The 18,548-nt window shown below is 39.8% G+C and overlaps 1 protein-coding gene across 2 annotated transcripts in view; it reads right to left on the reverse strand.

The window, feature by feature from the left end:
* The window catches only part of LOC104601473 (FAD-linked oxidases family protein), a 106,725-nt gene that overhangs the window by 73,913 nt on the left and 14,264 nt on the right, over positions 1–18,548 (reverse strand). For both annotated transcript variants that reach the window (XM_010264816.3, XM_010264817.3), the window contains exons 7-9: positions 10,126–10,186; positions 9,738–9,774; positions 9,603–9,664 (exon numbers count right to left, since the gene is read on the reverse strand). In XM_010264816.3, coding sequence (XP_010263118.1) covers positions 9,603–9,664; positions 9,738–9,774; positions 10,126–10,186 — 160 coding nt within the window. The remainder of the gene's footprint in view (positions 1–9,602; positions 9,665–9,737; positions 9,775–10,125; positions 10,187–18,548) is intronic.

An 18,548-nucleotide genomic window follows, 5' to 3' on the forward strand; every position in this document is an offset into this window, starting at 1 on the left:
CGGTCAAGTGCAAAGGCAGAATTCAGGGCTATGGCACAAGGAATGTATGAATTACTCTGGTTGAAGATAATTTTAGAAGACCTGAAGATTCCACGAGAAGAGCCTATGAAACTATATTGTGACAACAAGTCAGCCATCAATATTGCTCACAATCCTGTTCAACATGACAGGACGAAACACATCGAAATTGACCGACACTTTCTAAAAGAGAAACTGGACAGCAAGTTGATTTGCACTCCCTATGTGTCTACAAAAGGACAACTGGCCGATGTAATTACTAAAGGGCTCAATAGTACAGACTTTCGGAGAATTATAGCCAAGCTGAGAATGGAGGATCTCTATTCACCAGCTTGAGGGGGAGTGTTGGAAAACGTGGGGTTACTGGTTCAGATCTGAAAATAGAATTGTATATATTCCTAGGATTGTGGAAGGATTGATTTAGAAAGTTTTTTCTTTCTATTTCTTTCTTACTATTTTTGTACTTTCTATTTTCTCTTCTTTCTATTTTTTCTTCTTTCTATTTTCTTTTCTTTCTATTTATTGCAGCAGCTTACTGTATAAATATGCCCATTGGCAATAGAATGAAACATATCAGTATTCTACCATTCCAAAACAGAAATTAAAATATGTAAAATATTTGTATCTTTTAGATGTGATGATTTGCCACATTTTTAGAGGGAATTTAATGTTCTTAATAAAAAGAATTGCTATTTTTTCAATTAAGATACATGCTGAATCGTATACAAAACTAGGGAACTAACCAAAAGTTAGTTTTTTATATTATCCAAAAGTTACTTTTTTATATTATAAAATTATTATTGCCTAGGTGCCCTAGTGTTGCCTAGACGCCTTAAAAACTATGATTACACCAATACCTTCTCTCCAATTGGTAAAATGGTTTGTCCACTATGACCTTTGTTTTAATTGTATGTAAAGAATGCCTTCCTCCATGGTGATCTTCAGGAGGAAGTGTATATGGAGAAACCTCCTAGGTATGTTTCTCAAGGGGAGGTTGGCAAAATGTGCAGATTGAACAAGGCAACTTATGTGCTGAAACAGTTGCTGCGAGTCTAGTTTTGGTCGGTTTAGTAGGAGACAATAGTTTAGCCTGCAAATAGTGTAGTGTTGACCACTTGCTTTTCAGTAAAGAGACACCTTCTGGTAAGATTATACTAGCCATGTATCTTGATGATATCATTATTACAGGAAGTGATACACAGGGAATCAAGGTGTTGAAATAGTTTATACAATAGAAGTTCCAAACTCAAAGACACAGGGCGCTTAAGGTGTTTTCTAGACATTCTGATAGTGAGGTCAAAGTGGGGAATCTCCTCTACAAAGGAAATATATGCTTGAATTATTAGAAGAGATAGGATTATTATGAGCAAAACAAGTGGATACTCCTATCAATCCAAATGTCAAGATATTTGATAGTGACCTAAGAGATATAAAAGACTAGTTGGAAATCTCATCTATTTCTTTTAGTGTAGAGTGAGTTGGTTTATGCAAAACACAGTACAAGTCAATGGGAAGGTATTATTAGGGTTTTCTGTTATTTAAAGGGTGCTCTAGGTCAAGGGTTGTTGTATAAGAAAATAAAGGGGGAGAACTGTCTTTGAAAGGTTATACAGATGCAGATTGGGCAAGATTGGTTACTAATAGGAAATCCACAATTGGCTATTCCACCTTTCGTATAAGAAATTTGGTTATTAGAAGAGCAAAAAGCAAAGCATGGTTGCTAAGAGTAGTGTAGAATCTGAGTAAAAAGGGCCATGTGACACACAACTTGTGAGTTAATTTGATTAAAACAACTATTATAGGAAATTGGTGTGAAAGTTTCCACTCGTTTTGTGATAATCAATAGCAATCCATATTTCCACCAATCTTGTGTTTCATCAAAGAACCAAGCATATAGAAGTGGATTGCCACTTTTTCAGGGAAAATATCAAAAGTGGATAAATTGTTAGACCTTATGTTAGGTCAAAAGATCAGCTAGCCAATCTCTTCGTCAAAGGCTTATGTCATAGACAAATGGATCACATTTACAGCAAGTTGGAACTTTATGACATGTATGCTCCAACTCAGGCTGGAGATGCATCAAAAAAGGCATAACCTGCCTCGTGTTTCTTCATAGTTTTTACACAACAGTCTGTAGATAAATCTCCTAAGTGAACCAACACATATTCAGTCCAAAGGTTCATGAAACCAGCAGAGTACTCTTGAATTTGTTTCTCCCTTTGAGTCATAAGAAAATATGTCCACGTTTTTTTTTTTTTTATCAATAACAGTAAATTTTATTAATAAGTGAGAACTTAGGAAGTTACATAGAAAAGGAGCTAAAGAATCTTAACTCCCTACTATACCAATATACACCCAAACCATGAAAAACTTACAACACAGCCCAAAAGAGAGTTTTTGTTCACCCCTTGTCTAGCTAGTCCATCTGCCAAGGAATTTGCATTTCTTTTTATCCATGTGCAATGAACTTTGATGTCCTTAGTCAGCCACTTAAACTTCCTCTTTTCATTGTTGTAAATCTAGAACTTAGAGCTATCCTCTTTTACCCAATTCACCACAATTTCAGAATCACCATCTATGATCAGTTTTTTAATATGCATGTCCTTAGCCCTTTGGATCCCTTCAAGAGCTCCTAGAATCTCAGCCCTTAGAGAACCACCCACCCAATTGGACAGGAATACATAGCTAACATGTTCCCTTTTTCATCTCTTATCACTCCCCCTATTCCGGAGGCCCTGGATTACCCATGCTGCTGCCATCAAAATTCAGTTTGGTAAACCCTTGAGGTGGAGGCGTCCAACAAGAACTTGAGGACTTCTTCACCGGAGCTGAATCTGCAATCTCCTTCCAATTTCTTATCATTTGATCAACTGAGAAGTACGTAAACAGTTCTAAAGTTTTCAACCAATGTATCACCCTAACATGGATACTCTCCAAGATTGCTTCCAAGCTTCTCTCCTTATCTGAAAAGATCCGTGAATTTCTCTCCTCCCAAACAGTCCAACATACTGCACCCAAACAAAGAAGTAAACCATTCTCAAATACCTTTAACAAACTGACAAGAAATTAGTAAGTGGTATCCAGACTCACCATCAGATTTACAGAGGACACACCAGTTAGGAGATAAACATCTATTGGGTCTTTTTCTTTGAAGTAAATCCCTTGTATTAACTCTTTCCAGGAAGGTTTCCCAACAAAAACTCCCAACCTTAGGAGGAATAGGTTGACACCACACCTCTTTAACCAGGAAGGACAAACCAATAGGAGAGGGGGTAATAGGGCCTTAAAGGAGGCAAAAGTGTAGGACCCCGAAAGAGTGAGAGTCCAGATTCTATTATTTGCCTTTGTTGGAGCAAGGAAAACCCCATCCAGAACGGATAATAAGGCTGAAAGACAATCTAACTCTATGTCCCTGATAGCTCTTCTCAAACCCAGGTTCCAACCAAAACCAGAAGGTGATTTAGAAGGTACAAGGAATGAGGAAATTGGTTCATTTTTCATGGTAGAGATAGCAAAAAGGCCTGGAAAATGATCTTTCAAAGCGGAGTCCCCAACCCAAATATGTTCCCAAAATTTAATGAGGTTACCTGAGTGCATATCATACCTTATCTAGGGAGAGAACAAGGGCAAAGTAGCTTGAATAGCTTTCCAGGGAGATGCTCTTGTAGTCCTTGCAAGAATCCCAGAATCCCATCCATTATCTGCCATCCCATGAATACTACCCACTATCTTAACCCAAAGTCTTTCTCTCTCTAGTGAAAATCTCCACAACCATTTCCCTAATAGTGCTAGATTTCTACTCCTTATTCCTACACACCATCTCCCACCTAACCATATGGTCCTTCTCCTCTCCTGGCTCCCATAGAAACCCTCTCATTACTTTTTCCAACTTGCTAGCCACCTTGACCAAGACCTTAAACACAGACGATAAGTAAACCGGAAGGATAACAAGTGTGGACCTAATTAGAGTGATTCTCCCTCCCAAAGACATAGTTTTTCTTCCAGTTGGCAAGTCTCTTTTCAAATATCTCCACAACAGGAGCCCAAAACTCATCTTTCTGAGGGTTATCTCCCAATGGTAATCCAAGGTAGTTTAGAGGCCAATTCGATATTACACATCCCAAGATGTCTGCACACTCACATAATTCCCCTTCTCCCATATTGACTCCTACTATATAACTTTTCTCAAAATTCACTTTAAGGTTTGACATTTGTTCAAACAGTTGTATAGTGAGCTTAAGATTTCTAATCCTACTGATATCCCCTCCTTCACAGAACAAAATTGCATCATCTGCAAACTACAAGTGTGTGAGTGGTATGTTTTCTCTTCCAACTCTCCAGCCTCTTATAAATCCCTAGAATCTGCTTTGAAGATCAATCTCCCCAGCACATCTGCAACCAATGTAAATAGGAAAGGGGATAGTGAGTCTCCTTGTCTAATCCCTCTCCGGGTTGGAAAATAGTCGACCACTGTCCCATTCACCAGAATAAAGTAGTGACAATTCCTAATACACCCCAACACCCATTTGCACCAGATGTCTTCGAACCCAAAGTTAATCATCACCTCCAGCAAAAAGGACCAATCAACCAAGTCATAAGCCTTTTCCAAATCTAATTTGCAAACCAGCCCTCTTCTCCTAGATCTCTTAAACTCCTCTAGACTCTCATTTGCTACAAGTATTTGATTTGTTATCTGCCTCCCCTTCACAAAAGCTCCTTGGTTATTTTCTTTGATTGTTGGGAGCACCTTCCTAATTCTAATGAACAGCACCTTAGTGATGATATAGAGCCTATCAACAAATTGATTAAATCTCCTCATACTTGTGGTAGGCCTCTGGACTGTTTGTTTCTTCCAAGAATCTGATTACATTGAAGTCGTTTCCTAAACACCATGGCCCATCCCATAGTCCCCTTATGTCAGCCAATTCTTCCCATAAGTTTCTCCTTTCTCTGTAATCATTCGGCCCATACACATTAGTTAGCACCCATTCAAAACCATCCTCCACTTGCCTAAATTTCAAGGAAACTGAAAATTGCCCTATCAACTCCTCCAAACCTATAACTACCTCATTCTTCCACATTGTAACAATACCCCTTGCAGCTCCCCAAGAAGGTAAAGCCACCCAACTAATCACCCTACCTCTCCACACACTCCTTGCCCATTGGATATCAAATTCTGCTCTATTAGTTTCCTGTAACAGCACCACATCTGGATCTATTCTCCTAATGGCCTCTTTTATTACTGCTCTCTTCCTTGCACTACCCAGTCCCCTAACATTCCAGCTTATGATCCTCATTAGACTTTATTCTCCACCCCTTACACAAATTACCCTCACTTGTTTCCTTTCCTCCTTTCCTTCCTAAGACCAAAACTTTTTTCTCCTTCCACATCCTTCACCAGAATTTTAGCCTCACTCATTTTTCTCCTTTTGGACTTGATTTCTTCTCTCTTTCTTTGTAAGAACCCTTTCAGATCACTTGGATCCTTCAATTTACATCCCAACTTCTGTACAAAAACTGCCACTGAATCCTCACTGGACAACTCTCTTTTGTCTGTCATTTTATTGCTCTCCTCTTGACCTAAGTTCCCATCACTACCTTCTTCCTTCTGGGTTCCTTCTCCACTAGACTCTTCCGCCCCTTCCTTTTGTGGGTTGTTCTCCTTCACTTCCCCTCCACTTCCAACCTCACTCTCCTGACCCTCCCTACCTCTACTTCTACCAATTCCCCTTTCCACTCCTAAACATGCTGCAGCCTCTGGACTGGGATTGGTATCTGGCACACAGGACACAGAGCAATCATTAGTAGCAAAAGCTGAATGGACACAGTTACCTGGGTTTTGCTGGGAAAAGGAAGGGGTACTGGAACTGGAAGCAGAAGCTATCAGGTCCGGAAAAGGTGTGTGAGATTCAACTAACTCCTTGGCTCGAGTATGAGGTGTTTGCCTTCCTGTCCCTTTCGTTATACAGTGAACTCTTCCCTCACCCACCTGTTTGTCCCCCACTGCTATATCTCTGTTATACTTCTGGGAAGTCTCGGATACTTCCTTATATGTATCTTGTCTGTCGTAGGGCTTTTGGTAATGGATCTTCTGGGAATGAGCCAGGACTGTCACCCCAAACCTTATGGACGTGTTCAGTTCTGTTGAGAGTCTCATGATGTACAGGTCGTTCTGAACAAGTTCCTTCAGCTGCGACTTCTGTAAACAGGGAGCCGAGATTAAAAGTTGCTGCCACTTCGTCCACTGACAACTTGTCAAACTCGACACTTCCTATGCATGACAGTTCGTCAGAGTCTTCTTCCATTTCTGGTTTTTCCGATTGATAGTCTATCCAGCCCTCGTCAATATTCTCCTTCTCCTCGGAGCAATCTCTTGCATACCTGGGATTTGGCCGGTCCTGTGCTAGTTGACCTTCCCCATTTATTTCTGGAGCAAGGCGTGGAATCTACTGTAGAGAGCCAATGGCTTTCTTCTTCCGCCTATTCGAAACTGAATCAACGCCAAAACACCTCTTCGAAGAAGAAGATATGACAAAAATTGTCGTCTACCAGCCCAAACAACCTATCCTGGTCTACGTGCTCAATTAAACAGTCACGTGGACACAGGCTCGACTTCTTGGTTGGCCGGTTCAGTCCATCAATTGGTTCGGACGGACCGGCTCGCACTAAGCCTTTGACTGGCCCTCCCCTTTTTTTAACCACGTCAGCAAAGGAATCCCTCTCCCCTAAAACTCCAGTTAATTTAAAATTTTTCAAAAACCTTCTTTTAAAGGCTTGCATAGCTGTTGGTTTTCCATTGGCAACTTTTCAGCTTCCCCTTGAAGCCTCTGCTGCCCTTCGTCCTGTCTTGCCAACACCTGTCTGCCACCTGTAACCCAGCCATCCACGTCATCTTCATCTTCTACCTTGGTTCTTTGCCCCCAGAGCTCCATCACTACTTCTGAAACCAGCCATACTTTATACCAAACCTCATCGACAAATACTTCGATTGTTCTTGGGAGCGATTCAGGTTCTACCCCCTTGATCCTCACCTCCACAGCTCGATAATCTTGCAGCTTTATTTCCTCCCACCCAGCATCTTTACTATGCTTCCCAAGTTTGATTCGTTCCAAAGGTGGAAAGGAAGTCCGACCAGTTTTACAGAGAAACTTCCTCTGGTATGTACCATTTCATTACACAACGGCCTCCAGTTCTGAATGTAAACCAATCCTTCTTCGCATTCGAATGCTGTGAATCCCCTGTTTACCCCATCTTCAATTTTTAGCACTGCCTTCCTGTTAGAGAACGGCTTCAAGGCAACCTCAGTTTCTAGTTTTAGGTTATGCACCACAGATTTCAATAGCTTCCGCCAATCCTGTATATCCTTGCTGGATGTTATCACCATTCTTCGCTCCCAATCAACTTGCTCAGCCTCACACCAGATCTTCAACCCCCTATTTGAGCTTGCTATTGCCTTTCTGCAACAAACCGAGGTCTGCTTAAAGGCCTGGCTCGAGGGAATAGGAGGGCTAACTCCATCACTCTGTTCCTGCTCACGCTCCTTATGCAGGTGGTTTTCAACTGCGGCAAGGAATTTTTGTAGTTCATCTGAAAATGTTGCTCATCCTTGTGTCTGCTTCCCTTCCGGTAAGCACACCATTTGTTTCCTGTCCCCAAAAAATTCTGTGATGGTAATAAACCATCCTTTCCTGTTACACTTCAGCTCCACCTCGTATATCTTCCTCTCCATTTCTAAAATATTCTTCCACCCTACTATTCTGAACGACTGAAGCACCCCATTGATAAACCCCTTCAACCATAAAACTGCTTCTTCAAACAACAAACAACAGTATCATCGCCTTCCTGTCTTCTCTTACCTTTAGTATATTCTTACCTCTGGCTCTACCACCCTCAAGTAGTCGTTTCTTTGCTTCGATGTCAAGTTCAGTTTTCCATCTGTTCACCGTCTGAAAAACTTTTCCACTTCCTCTCTCCATCCTTAACCCAGCTGTTACTTCTTTGCAAGAAAATATGTCCACGTTAATCTGATATTGCCTAGACATGCTTGATTGGTGAGAAACCTTCTCAAGATATTCAAACATGTCATGTGCAGGATTGAGTCCTCTCATTGGAATATAGCAACATCAATAGTGACATATCCTAGAATCCAAGACACAATTTGTGCATTTTCTGTCCTCCATTGCTTCAGCCCCTTGACATCACTAGCATTGGGCATGGATGTAGAGCCATCAATATAGCCCCACAGTCCTTCCCTTCAACAAAATATTGGAAATGAAACTTCCAAAGTGCATAGTTGCTTCCATCAAATTTTATTGAGGTAATTTCATTTTTTTTGGGTCCCATAGTAAACAAAGTACAGAAGAAACAGAAAACAAATAGTACAATCACTAAGAGCAAGCCAAAGAGTTGAGAGAGGAGAGATGAAACCCATTATACCCAAGAAAAAATGTCCAAACCACAGAGTAAATCGAGATCTGAACTCACAGTCCAAATTCCAAAGAAGGAAAGAAAGCCTGCTGCCGACAAGGGAGATGATTAGAACACCTTTAGCACTTGTTCAAAGCTGATGAAACTTTCAGAATAAGAAGAATAGGATTAGGCGACACTTCCTCTGAAGTTTTACCACGAATTGATGCCTCTCAACAGAGATCTAAATCAGAGAACAACCCGCTCTAATACCATGTTAAGCTAGAAAGAGAGAGAGATAAGAGAGAAACAAAGAAGGCTCAGGACTGTTCGGTTGGTGTCAAGTGTCATTCCAACCTAGAAAAGATGAATTTATATTAAAAGGTAAATGGACAAGATTGTCCTTACAAAAGAAATAAATTACAGAACTGTACAAGGCCGTACACTAGTTAGTATACATGCCTAATAATATACATACAAAGAGAGATAAAAGGACAAAACCACCCCTCTTCTCTACAATTATTTCTTTTATTACTCAAGGAGGGATAGTCTTGTAAGTTCATATTCATTATAATAATAATAAAAGAAGGTGGCAGTTGAGATCAGTTAAGTTTGATCTCTCTTGCTCTTAGCCCTAGTTCTTTCTCTCTTCCTCTCCTCCTATTTTTATTGGATTAAATACTTTTCTTGCAGATTTCTTGTGCACATTAAAGAAGTGAAGCATCAAGGGAAACACTCTCTCCAATGATTCAAGTGAAATAAAAAACATCAGAAATTTAGGAATCCCTTAAGCATACCCTTAAACTCAAGTCCGAGACACAATGGAAAACCTTTTTTTATAAGCATTGAGAGTATATAGGGCTAGAAATTGGAAATTTCTCCTAAAAGACATTTCCCCATACCAATGGTCTTCCAAATTTTTATTTCTATTTCCAGAAAGAAGACCATATTCCCCATTTTCGTCTCCATTTCTTGTGTATTTTTGTTTTCCCTTTCAATATTTTTTTAAATCCATAAAAAAGAAATAATTGTATGCTAACTCTAGAATGATTCTTGCAGATTACAAAGGTCATTTTGTGAATTTATGACATTAATTAGTTACTCTACTACAATGAATTTAACAAATTCATTTAGGGATTCACTTTTTTGAACCAAAATATAAAAGCAAATTAACACACCCTGCAGCACTCTTTCTTGCACGAGAACCTGTCTTGACTATCTCCCCATTTGCTAGAATAACCTGCAAAGGAAATGGCAATGAGAAACCACTCTAACTAATCAAAATAAAGAACCTTGACAAAGAATTGACAAACCTTGAGATTGATGACATTGTCACGCATTGTTCCATACCTACAAGATCAAAACTAAATTATTAAATGCAATTAAGAACTAAACCTTCTAGAGAAAATGTTAGAGAATATATTTGAAAGGATTAAAAAAACTAGTAATCAGTACAGAGTAAAAGTATGATTGCAAGACCATGATAATGACAACAAGGATAAAGAAATTCAAAGTCTGCTTAGTGCCATATGTAGCTGGATGTTGGTGGTAAACACATGAGAGTAGTATGTTGCTAGGATATGAGAATGACAACCAAGATAAAGAAATTAACAGTTTTCTTAATATCAAGTTCAAATCTGTAGGACTATGGTGTTAAAAATAAATAACAAGTGTAAATGCTAAACAAAAAGCCAGCAGCACCTTACAGCTAAAGAACCAGAGCAACGTGTAGCACACATGCCTCCAATGGTTGCACCAGGCCCTGGTTGCCAATTGACAAAATGATCAGCATGATAACAATAATTTAGAGAAGATAGGATATTTCCATCATAAACACCAATATGATAGCCAGCAAACAAAATTGATTGGAGTACTTTGAAATTTCAAGTTCAAATCCCCCAGTCAGGATTCATTATCAAACAGTATTTAAAAACAAGTGGTATCAAAGCACAAATTGAATGATTAGTTGGTTGAGGTGCAGACCAACTGCACCATTAATTAGTTGGTCTATCACAATGCAGTCACGTAGAACAACTAAGCATTGACTATGTCGTCGACCTAGTCAACCACAACGTTTTTTTAAAGCTTTATTGTTTGATTGTATTTCAATTATTTAAAATGATACAAAATATGTTTGTATTTTGAAATATTGATGCTATTGATTTAAATATTTTTGATAGAACACGATTTACTGATGGTATCTAAAATATAAAATGAGGCATTAAATAAGTGAATGCAATGGGACAGTTCTTCTGAGTTTTCCTCCAATCAATGGTGTTCTAGTACAGAGTTGCCGTAAACAAATGTTACATCAAATAGTCAAGATTGCACTCGTTCTTTGGAAAAGAAAGGTTTGGCCAAATTCTAATGGCAAATGAGTGTGTAGGAGAAAAGAAAAAACAGGGAGGGAAAGGCTTGATTTTCAAATTGGATCTGGAAAAAGCCTATGATATGGTGGATTGGACCATCCTCATAAGTCTGATGGAAAAATAGGTTTGGGAGATTGGTGGATAAATGGTTGTATTAGCTTGGCGCACTCCTCAATTCTAATCAATGGTTGTATTAGTTTTCTTTTAATAACTTCTTTTATGTTTGTATTCTTGTTCATTGTTTATGGAATTATGATATTAAATACTTTGTCAATCCTCATTTACTTGTTCATTGTAAATGATTAATTTTAATGAGTATATGACATAATTCATATGTGTAAGCCATGGATATTGGAGAGAGGTAAGTGTCTTTTTAACTTCCTTTATATTTGTACTTTTGTATCTTATCTTTTTTTTTATCAATATATCTTATCTTATTCATGATATTTAAATTCTTTGTAATTTATAAGCACATTGGTGACAATGACATTGCTTTAACATCTTTTTATATTTGAATAATATGATTGTTTTTATTTCATTATTTGAATCATTGATAGTTTGAATTTTATAATTGATACTGTGTTAGACTGTTAGTAACTTAGTATGTTATTTTAATTATTTAATTGTTTAGAACTTTATATGTAGAGAGACTGGGCCGTATGGGCCCTAGCCCATTAGTGTCTTTCTTATTAGTCCTTTCATGTTATGTTTTCTTATTGGGCCTTTTCTTTATGGGCCTTTAGCTCTTTTTATGTTTTTCTAAGTTTAGTGCTGATGTGGACGCCTACTTAAAGGCCTCCTTGTAATTTATGTAACTTAAGTAAGTTTTATAAAAGATTAGAGTAGGGGAAAGAGGAGATATTAGAACTCCTCCTTTCTTTCTCCTTTCTTCTTCAATCTTCCTCCTTCTTGCTGTCTCCTTCTTCTTCTCTGATTTCTTTTGCTTTATTCTGAAATATTCTACTGATTTTATTAGTTTGAATCACATCTTGGTATCAGAGCAGGTCTCTCTTCCGCTTTCCTTTTTTTCTTTTTTTTCCCATACACCTTTTTTTCTAATCAAAAGGTGTATGGAGAGATAAATTGCTGATTAATCAGAGATCTTGTTTGCCTAGTTGGTAGAGGGTTTGGAGAGTTAGAATTTGGTCAAAGATTGCCAAGAAAGTGGGACTGCAATTTTTTTCCCAAAACCCTAGCCGACTAGAGAATTTCCAGTTACGAGTTGAAGAGGCTGTTTGGGTGTGGTGCTCAAGGCTTGGAGGGTTCCTTTTTATCTCCAAAAGTAGGCAGCTGCAGTTAAAAGTGGTTTGGATAGCTCTGGTTTGAGCGGCTACCTTTTCTCTCTTTCTCCCCAAAGGCCAGGTACAGTGAAACCCTAGTTTTGGAGTTTTTGAGTGCTTGACTAACCTTAGTTAGGTCTATAAAGGTTAAAAGCATTGTTTTTTTATTTTCGTTTGATTGATGGAGCAATCTAGAAGTGAGGTGAAGCAGATTCCGGTGTTGGGGGTTGGTCCCGTAGATTCCTTTTTGACAGGAGTGACTACAATTAAACTTGACAGAACAAATTACCTTGCGTGGGAACAGTCTATTAAGATCCATGTCTGTTGTAGAGGTAAACTAGGGTTTCTAACGAGTAGTAAGGCGATGCCGGATGAGTCTAACCCTACATATGAGAAATGGATGCAGGATAACTACACAGTTATTGGGTGGTTAGTAAATTCTATGCAGCCCCATATAAGTCAACACTATCTATGGATGACTTCAGCCAAGGAGATTTGGGATAGTGTGACAGAGACATACTCTCAGAAATTAAATGTTGCAAGGGCCTACAAACTAATGAGTGATGTGAAGAAATTAAGACAGGGCGAGAAGAGTGTGGTTGTCTATTATTCGATGTTGAAGTCACTATGGCAGGAGTTGGATGTTATGAAAGCATTTGTATGGGAAAGCACCAAAGATGCCGAAACTTTCAGGAAATTTGTGGAAAAAAACAGGGTGTTTGAGTTCCTTACAAGACTCAATCCTGAATTTGATATTACAAGGCAAAATATCTTGGCCAAGGATGATGTGTCACTAGCACAGGCATACTCTATGGTGAGCAGTGAAGAGAGCAGGCGACAGGTACAACTACAGACCCCACCTCCTCCAGAACATTTTGCACATGCTGGAATAAAACCAAAGGGGTTAAATGAGAAAAAGGAAGTGATATGTTAATACCGCAAAAGGCCGAAACATACTAAGGATTCTTGTTGGAAGCTTCATCCAAATCTTCTTCCTGAAAGGTTTCGGAACAACAACAGTTCTAAGAAGGGTGGCCAGTCTAGAAAACCCAAGAATGCAAATGTTGCCACAGTGTCTGAATGTGAAGAAAAATCTGTTGTGGAAGAGTTGGCGGCAGTGAAGGCAGAATTTGAGAGATATTGGAAATTGATAAATCACATGGAGTCTACTGTTGCATCTTCCTCCTCAGGTACCCCCTTCTACATCCGCTTTTGCCCATTCAGGTATTCGTGCTTCTGCAAATCATGCTACAATCTCAGGTAATCGTAGAATTCCTTGGATTATAGATTCTGGTGCATCAGACCATATGACTAGCCTACCCAACCTTTTTTGTTCATACCAACTCCTCTCGGGTAGAGAGAAGATTTCTCTTGCCGATGGGTCTCTTGCTCCCATCTCTGGCAAGGGGAATATTAAAGCCTCTGATTCACTTGTATTATCCTCTGTCCTTCGTGTTCCCAAACTTAGCACTAACCTTTTATCTGTTAGTAGTTTAACCAAATCAATGAACTGCAACATAACCTTCTTTCCTACTTATTGTGTTTTTCAGGACCTGAAGTCTCAGAGGACGATTGGGAGTGGCCATGAGGCTATAAAGAGACTGGGTCGAATGGGCCCTAACAGCCTCTCTTGTAATATCTTTTATTTTATGTTGATGGGCCACACTTAATGGGCCTGTTATTTATTCTTGTTTATTTTCTTTATGTAACTATCAAGCTGGTCGCCCACTTAAGGGCATTCTTGTCATCATTAAATTTTAGATCTTAATAAAATAGGGTTAGAGGAGAATGGAGAATGATTCGACTCCTACTTCTCTTACCTCTTCCCTTCGCCATCTTCTTCTCTTATACAGTTATTCAGATCTGTTTTATTCTGCTAATCACTAAGTTTAAACTTGATATTAGAGGACTGATTTACATCTTGGTATCAAAGCAGGTTTAGTTCCTCTTCCTTTTTTTTCTTCGCTCCTGTACACTCTAAAATCAAAAGAGTGTATGGAGAGATAGGTTCTCTATAGTATAGAGAATCACTTGCCTAGCTAGTAGAAGGGTTTGGAGAGTTTAGTTTTGGCTAGATTTTGCCAAGAAGTATAGTTGTTCTGCTGCTGCTCGAAACCCTAGCCGACTAGAGATTTTCGAGGTTACCAGGAAAGGTGAAGCTCGGGTGTGGCGCTCTATGCTTGGAAGGAGTCTTGTGACTGCTAAGGAGGGCGATTCAGGTTTGGAAAAGTTCGGGTTAGTCTGGTAGGTGCGGCAGCATATTCTCTCTTTCTCTCATCTGCTGGACGGAGTAAAACCCTAGTTTTTCAAGCACCCAAGTTCTGGTTTGACTTCAAGTAAGTTTACATAGTCAAAATTTATGTTCTTTGATTTCCGTTTGATTAATGGAGACATATGAAAGTCAGTTCAAGCAGGTGCCGGTTTCTGGACCTGCCTCATTAGATTCCGTTTTGACTGGTGTTACCACAATTAAGCTAGATGGGACGAACTATTTTGCTTGGGCATAGTCTATAAAAATCTATGTTTGTAGTAGAGGAAAACTCGGGTATCTCACAGGCAGTAAGGTGAAACCCGAAGAGACAGACCCTGAATTTGAAAAATGGATGCAAGAGAACTACACTGTTATAGGATGGTTAGTTAACTCTATGCAACCCCATATAAGCCAACACTATCTCTGGATGTCTTCGGCTAAGGAGATATGGGACAGTGTAACTGAGACCTACTCACAGAAACTGAATGTAGCCAGAGCGTACAAATTGAAAAGTGATGTGAAAAACTTGAGACAGGGGGAGAAGAGTGTAGCAATCTACTACTCTATACTAAAATCCCTATGGTAGGAAATTGATGTTATGGAGATAGTGGTATGGGAGAGTAAAAAGGATGTTGAAATGTATAGAAAGCTGGTGGAGAGAAATAGGGTGTCTGAGTTTCTCACTGGACTCGACCCTGAGTTTGATATTATCAAACAGAATATTTTGGCCAGGGATGAGGTTACTCTTTCACAGGCATATGCTATGATAAGTAGTGAGGAGAGTAGGCTGCAGGTTCAGTTGCAGAGTTCACCTACAGAACATTTTGAACATGCGGGAATGAAACCAAAGGGCCCTACCGAGAAGAGAGAGCAGGTGTGTGAATATTGCAAGAAACCGCAGCATACAAAGGACACCTGCTGGAAGCTTCATCCAGGACTTCTCCCTGATAGGTTTAAGAACAATAATAACCCTAAGAAGGGTAGTCATGTGGGAAAACCCAAGACTACTAATGCTGCTACAGTACCTGAAGGGGGAAGTAAGGAGAGTGAAGAGAAATCAACCATTGAACAGTTGGCTGCAATGAAGCTGGATTTTGAGAAGTATGGAAAGCTCCTAAATCACCTGGAAGCTACAGTTTCTTCAGCTCACCCTTCCAACAGTACATCATCTTCATCGGCTTTTGCTCACTCAGGTACTCGTGCTTCTGCAAATCATGCTTCAGCTTCAAGTAATCATAAAATCCCTTGGATTATCGATTCCAGTGCATCAGACCATATGACCAGTCAATCTAACCTTTTTTGCTCATATCACCTTCTCTCTGGGAAAGAGAAAATATCCCTTGCCGATGGGTCCCTTGCCCCCATCTCTGGTAAAGGTGATATAAAGACCTCTGACACCCTGTTCTTATCTTTTGTTCTTCATGTCGCTAAGCTTAACACAAACCTCTTATCTGTTAGTAGCTTAACAAAGTCCATGAATTGCAGCATAACTTTCTTTCCCACTCATTGTGTTTTTCAGGACCTGCAGTCTCAGAGGATGATTGGGAGTGGCCATGAGGCAAACAGAATATACTTGCTGGACACACCGGATCAAGCTTTGGGACCACCTCATGGAGTTGCCTTAGAGTCAGTCGTGTCAGAGTCTGTTAACAAAAGTTTATTATGTCATTTTCGGTTTGGTCACTTGTCTTTTTCTTCTTTGAGTCATTTGTTCCCAGATATGTTTAAAGGAGTGTCTTTATCGAGTCTTCATTGTGAATCATGTGAGTTGGCAAAGCATTGTAGACATTCCTATTCAGTTAGCAATAAAAGATCACTTTCTCCTTTCCATATTGTTCACTCTGATGTGTGGGGGCCATATCACATGCCAACCATGGGGGGTTACAGGTACTTTATCCTTTTTATTGATGATTATTCATGTTACACTTGGATTTATCTCATGAAATCCAGGGATGAAGTACCAACTATTGTGAAAAATTTTCATGAACTCATCATCACCCAGTTTAATACTCGTATCAAGATATTCCGCTCTAACAATGCTAAGGAGTATTTTGAGAGAACCCTCTCCACTTATCTTGAAACTTTTGGGGTTATTCATCAAAGTTCTTGTTCCTACACTCCACAACAAAACGGGGTGGTGGAAAGAAAGAACAGGCATGTGGTTGAGGTTGCCAGATCCCTCTTGTTTGCATTCCATGTTCCTGTAAATTTTTGGGGAGATGTTGTTCTTACTGCTAACTTTCTGATCAACTGTATGCCCTCCCGGGTCCTTGGCTTTAAAACTCCTTTTAGTCTTCTCTTCCCGGATAAGGATCTCTTTTCTCTTCCTCTTCGTGTGTTTGGGTGTACTTTCTATGTGAATATTCATAGTCAACGAAGGCACAAGTTTGAACCTAAGGCTCATAAGTGTGTGTTTCTGGGATATGCTTCCACATAGAAGGGGTATTGTTGTTTTGATCCAGTTCGTGGCACTCGCTTTGTATCTCGGGATGTCACCTTTGCCGAGTTGACTCCCTTCTTTAGTATTCCTCCTGAGGGGAAGAAATCTGATGAGCCCTTTGTTGTGTCTCTAGTCATTCCTCTTACCATCCCTTGTGAGTCCAATCATGGGGTGTCCACCTCTTCCACTGAATCTACCTCTGATATCCCTGCTCCTCCTTCTGCTCCTACTCTCCAAAGGTGGTACCAAAGGCAGAGATTCAGACATGTGCAGGTTGTTTCCACTCCTTTAGAAGAGCATCTTGCCACTCCCATCATTCCTGAGGAAACAGGTCAGCCCTCTACTGACTTATCTCTGACTGTCCCAGACCTTGACCTTCCTATTGCTCTTCGCAAGGGCAAGCGGAAGTGTACAACCCATTGTATCTCCAAACACTTATCTTATAGCCTTCTCTCCCCTTCTACTACTCCTTTCTTGCCTCTGTGTCTTCCCATGTGATACCTAAGTCTGTACCGGAAGCATTATCTCAAGCTGAATGGAGGGATGCTATGATGACTGAACTTGATGCATTGCATAAGAACCATACCTGGGATATTGTGGACTTGTCGGAAGGGAAGGAACCAGTGGGTTGTAAATGGGTGTTTACCATTAAGTATCACTCTGGTGGCTCTATTGAGAGGTTTAAGGCTCGGTTGGTTGCTAAGGGTTACACCCAAATGTATGGCATTGACTATCTTGAGACATTTGCTCCTGTTGCTAAGGTGACTTCAATCAGGGTTTTACTTTCTCTAGCAGCTACACCAGTTTGATGTTAAAAATGCCTTCCTGAATGGAGACCTGCATGAAGAGGTCTATATGTCTCTACCTCCAGGAGTGTATGGGAAAGAAATGAAAGGCAAAGTGTGTAAACTACACAAATCTAAAGGATATACTCAGATGTATGGTATTGACTACTTAGAAACTTTTGCCCCAGTAGCCAAGATGACTTTAGTTCGAGTTTTGCTATCTTTAGCTACTGCTTTTGACTGGCCTCTTCATCAGTTTGATGTAAAGAATGCCTTTTTGAATGGGGAACTAAATGAAGAGGTCTATATGTCTTTACCTCTAGGGGTGTATGGGAAGGAGATGCAAGGAAAGGTCTGTAAACTGAAGAAGTCTCTTTATGGCCTTAAGCAGTCTCCTAGAGCCTAGTTTGACAGATTTCAGGCTGCTCTTGTTGCTTTTGGGTACACACAGACTCAGTCGGATCATACTTTGTTTGTTAAGAGGAGAGATTGCTTAGTGACCCTCTTGATTGTCTATGTTGATGATATTGTGGTTACAGGAAATGATACTCAGGAAGTTGTTCATCTCAAGAGTTTTCTTAACACCGAGCTTGAAATTAAAGACTTGGGAGAACTCAGATATTTCTTGGGAATTGAAATTGGCATATCTAAGGATGGAATCTTCATTTCTCAACGGAAGTATGTTCTTGGTCTCCTTGCAGAGACTGGGAAACTGGGGACTCGACCTACTTCTACTCCTATTGACCTAAATCATAAGTTGTTAGCGACTGAAGGTGAACCATTGCCTGATAAGGGGGTGTTCCAGAGACTGGTTGGAAAGTTACTTTACCTTCGCATGACTTGGCCAGATATTTCCTATGCAGTTAGTGTAATCAGTCAATTTATGCATTCTCCCAGAGATACACATTTAGCAGCTGTTGAGAGAGTTCTGTGCTATCTAAAAGGGACTCTAGGGAAAGGTATCTTGTTTGTTAAGCATGGACACATGAAGCTGGAAGC

The sequence above is a fragment of the Nelumbo nucifera genome, chromosome 2 (assembly GCF_055504915.1).
Source record: "Nelumbo nucifera cultivar China Antique chromosome 2, China Antique-T2T, whole genome shotgun sequence".
NCBI classification, from domain to species: domain Eukaryota; kingdom Viridiplantae; phylum Streptophyta; class Magnoliopsida; order Proteales; family Nelumbonaceae; genus Nelumbo; species Nelumbo nucifera.